The following is a 3,381-nucleotide window of genomic DNA, read 5'->3' on the forward strand; positions in this document are numbered from 1 at the left end:
CCATTACGCTTCTATTTAGCCTTCTAGTAAGAAATTTTTGGAAGGATTTGTCATATTTCTTTATGACATTATCAGACTCTGTAGAGGCTTCTGAAAGATTTTCCTTCTCAAGTTTGGAACTTCCTCTGAAGCATAGAGTCATTATTTTTCAAAATAAAGTTTTCTCTATTTAAACTTGAGAATTCTTTCTTAAATTTACAGTATGCTTCCAACTCAGATGCATGAACCTTTTTCAGATTCTTGTATTTGTTCAGAAGCTTTTGATACATTATCAGACTCTGTAGATGCTTTTGAAAGATTTTCCTTCTCAAGTTTGGAACTCTTCCTATGAAGCATAGAGTCGTTATTTTTTAAAACAAAGTTTTCTCTATTTAAACTTGAGAATTCTTTCTTAAGTTTACAGTATGCTACTGGCTCAGATACATGAACCTTTTTCAAATCCTTGTATTTGTTCAGAAGCTTCTGATACTTATCAAGAACTTCTATTAAATTGGATTTAAGTTCATAGCGGGAGAGTTCAGCGAATACCTCTTCAGAGTCTGACTCTGATTCTGATTAAATCTTCTCATTAAGAGCTTTTATGCATGCCATAAGTGCCACATTAGCTTGCCCTTCCTTAGAGTCTTCTTCTGAGGATTCTGAATCATCCCAAGTAGCAATCAGACCATTTTTCTTCCCTCTGAAGTCTTTCTTCTTTGGTCTATCTTTGTTCAGCTTAGGACATTCATTCTTCCAATGACCTGGCTCCTTGCACTAAATATAGATAACTTCCTTGCTGGCTCTAGCTTTATGGGATCCAGAAGTAGACTTAGAATGTCCACCTGTACTTCTTTGTCCTTTGAATATGCCTTGTATTTTCTTCTAGAGTTGATTCACTCTTCTGGACAGAAGAGACAAATTATCATCTTCTTCTTCTTCTTCTTCTTCTTCTGATTCTTCTTCTGATTCTTCTTCTGATTCTTCTTCTGCTTGAAAAGCTCTAGTCTTTTCAGACTTTCCCAAAGACTTCAGAGAAACATATTTGCTCTTTCTCGATGGCTCATCTTCTTCAAGCTCAATTTCGTGACTTCTTAAAGAATTAACAACTTTGATGACTTCTCACCATATGAAGTATCACAAGCTTGGGAGGCACTAGGTCAGACATGCTAGATGCTTTCAACAACTGCTTTGACTGGATGGATCTATAGATAGCAATAATAACCATAGCCAGTAACACGATGATACCGAGAGTGAGACATGCAACTGCAACTCTAGAAAATATCTCTCTTGAATTTGGGAGATATGGACGGCATATGGATCCTACCCAATTTCCACATAATAAAGGATTCCCAAAGAACTTGTCAGCCGGGAACCGCGTGAAGTTCTTAGAAGATGGAACTACTCCGGTGAAGTTGTTATAAGAAAAGTTCATGGAAGAAAGACTGAAACAGTTGGTGAGCTGCTCTGGAATCTTCCCGTGCAGGTCATTGTTGTTCAAAATCAGAGAGGCAAGGTTCTGCAGCTGTCTAATCTCTAGAGGAATGCTACCCGACAGATTGTTGAAGGACATATCAATAATCTGTATGCTTCTGAGATTCCCAAATTCAGCAGACAAGGGACCTTCAAGATGGTTCCGACTCAAGTTCAAGGTCAAAAGATGCTCTAAAGAACCAACAAATGCTGGGACATGACCGGAAAAATTATTGCTAGATAGGTCTAATGTATCAAGATTTATGATACAACCTAACTCAACTGGTATAATCCCTTTAAAGTTATTCGCAGAGAGATTTAAGTAAGTCAAACTCTCAAGATTATGAAAGCTCAATGGAATAGAACCGCTTAACTGATTACCTTGCACATTAAATTGATTTAAGGACGTGCAAGAGCTTATGTTATGTGGAATAGATCCATTTAGACGATTATTGGCAAGATTCAATTCGAACAGATGTTCAAGCTTCCCAAACTCATTAGGAATTTCACCCACCAGTTGATTATCATTCAATTGCAGGTAGCTCAGTCTAGACATATTGCCTAGCTCGGGAGGCATCGAACCAGTAAGCATGGTTCCATGAAGATATAGTTTGCCGGTGAAAGATAGATTTCCTAATATTGGAGGAATCGTTCCCACTAACAGATTCTCACTCAAATCCAAAATTGCAAGAGCTTGCGTCAAACCAATTACTTCCGGTATCTTCCCAGTTAACCTATTTCCTTGAAGCGACAAAGTAGCTACTTGAAGAAATCCAATGTTATACGAAATCTCCCCCGTTATCTGATTATACGATATGTCAAAGATTTCAAAACTTGTACAGTTACCAATGCTCTCTGGTATAGTACCAGTCAAATTATTGCCTCTGACATCAAAATACCATAAACCAGTTAATTGACAAATGTCGGGAGACAAAATTTCAGTCGACATGTTCCCTCGCAACCCAAGGTATTGCAATACTTCATTCCAATATAGTAGCCTCGGTATCTCCCCAATGAACTTATTTCTAGCAAGATCAATAGTCTTGAGATTTGGAATTTGCGATAAAGTCGAAGGAATGGGACCAATCAACTGATTGTTCTTCAAATTCAAAAATTCAAGTAGCTTCAGCTTCGAAACGGAGAAAGGTATATCACCATAGAGCTGATTATTAGATAAATCCAGATGAACAAGTTCACCGCAGTTCCCAATTTCATCGGGGATTTGACCAGTTAGTTTATTCCCTTGAAGGTCCATGGATTGCAAGTTTCTTAAATCACCGATTGCTGGCGATATTTCACCACCAAGATTCAAGCATGATAAATTTAGAGAAACCACTGTTAAAGTAAGAGTGACATTATCACAAAAAACTCCATGCCATGAACAAAAGTCATCACTATGCACATCATCCCAGTCAAGAAGAACGTCAGCAATGTTGTTGAACGAAGACTTCATTGCCATTAATGCTTGTCCTTCTTCAGTGAGTGAAAATGCAAATGGAGAAAGAACCAACATCGTGAGAAACATCAATGTCGTCGTATGAAACATCAGAAACCTTAACTTATGTTGGGAAGCACCATAGAGCAAAAGAACGAACCCTTTTTCTTCTACCATTGTTACGAACTAGACAAAACCTCAAGACCGAGTATGAGAAATTAATGAGAGAAAAAAATGGAGCTGTTGCAGAACGAGAACCATGGAATTTTGAAATGGCAACTAGAGATTCGGGCTGAACTTGAGGCCCAACATCGTCGTCTCTTCTTGCTTGTGACTTCTGACGTTTCATTCTTTCAACTTATCGTTGATGCAACCGTGCTCTTAGTAAATTATGTATGTTTTTTTTGGATAATCTTATGATTTGCAACGAATATGACATTTGACATGAATGAAAATTTGTGTTTCTTGTAGCACGACAAAGATCTCTCTTTGTATCT

The 3,381-nt window shown here is 37.7% G+C and overlaps 1 protein-coding gene across 1 annotated transcript; it reads right to left on the bottom strand.

Annotated features, from left to right (window-relative positions):
• Positions 1-213: 213 nt before the first annotated feature.
• LOC127122484 (LRR receptor-like serine/threonine-protein kinase ERL2) lies at positions 214-3,075 on the bottom strand. The gene is made up of 4 exons (XM_051052810.1): positions 1,103-3,075; positions 877-984; positions 589-753; positions 214-462 (listed from the first exon to the last, which is right to left on the bottom strand). The coding sequence occupies exons 1-4, from the start codon at positions 3,059-3,061 to the stop codon at positions 214-216; spliced, it is 2,481 nt and encodes an 826-aa protein (XP_050908767.1). The 5' UTR covers positions 3,062-3,075.
• Positions 3,076-3,381: the final 306 nt, after the last annotated feature.

Source organism: Lathyrus oleraceus, chromosome 2 (genome assembly GCF_024323335.1).
Source record: "Lathyrus oleraceus cultivar Zhongwan6 chromosome 2, CAAS_Psat_ZW6_1.0, whole genome shotgun sequence".
Classification (NCBI taxonomy): Eukaryota; Viridiplantae; Streptophyta; class Magnoliopsida; order Fabales; family Fabaceae; genus Lathyrus; species Lathyrus oleraceus.

Coding starts and splice junctions, on each gene's coding strand:
- LOC127122484 (XM_051052810.1), bottom strand. CDS start 3,061: ATGGTAGAAGAAAAAGGGTTCGTTCTTTTGCTCTATGGTGCTTCCCAA. Junction 985..1,102: donor AGCTTGTGATACTTCATATG/GTGAGAAGTCAT, acceptor AAGTCTGAAAAG/ACTAGAGCTTTTCAAGCAGA. Junction 754..876: donor TGTCTCTTCTGTCCAGAAGA/GTGAATCAACTC, acceptor ATCTATATTTAG/TGCAAGGAGCCAGGTCATTG.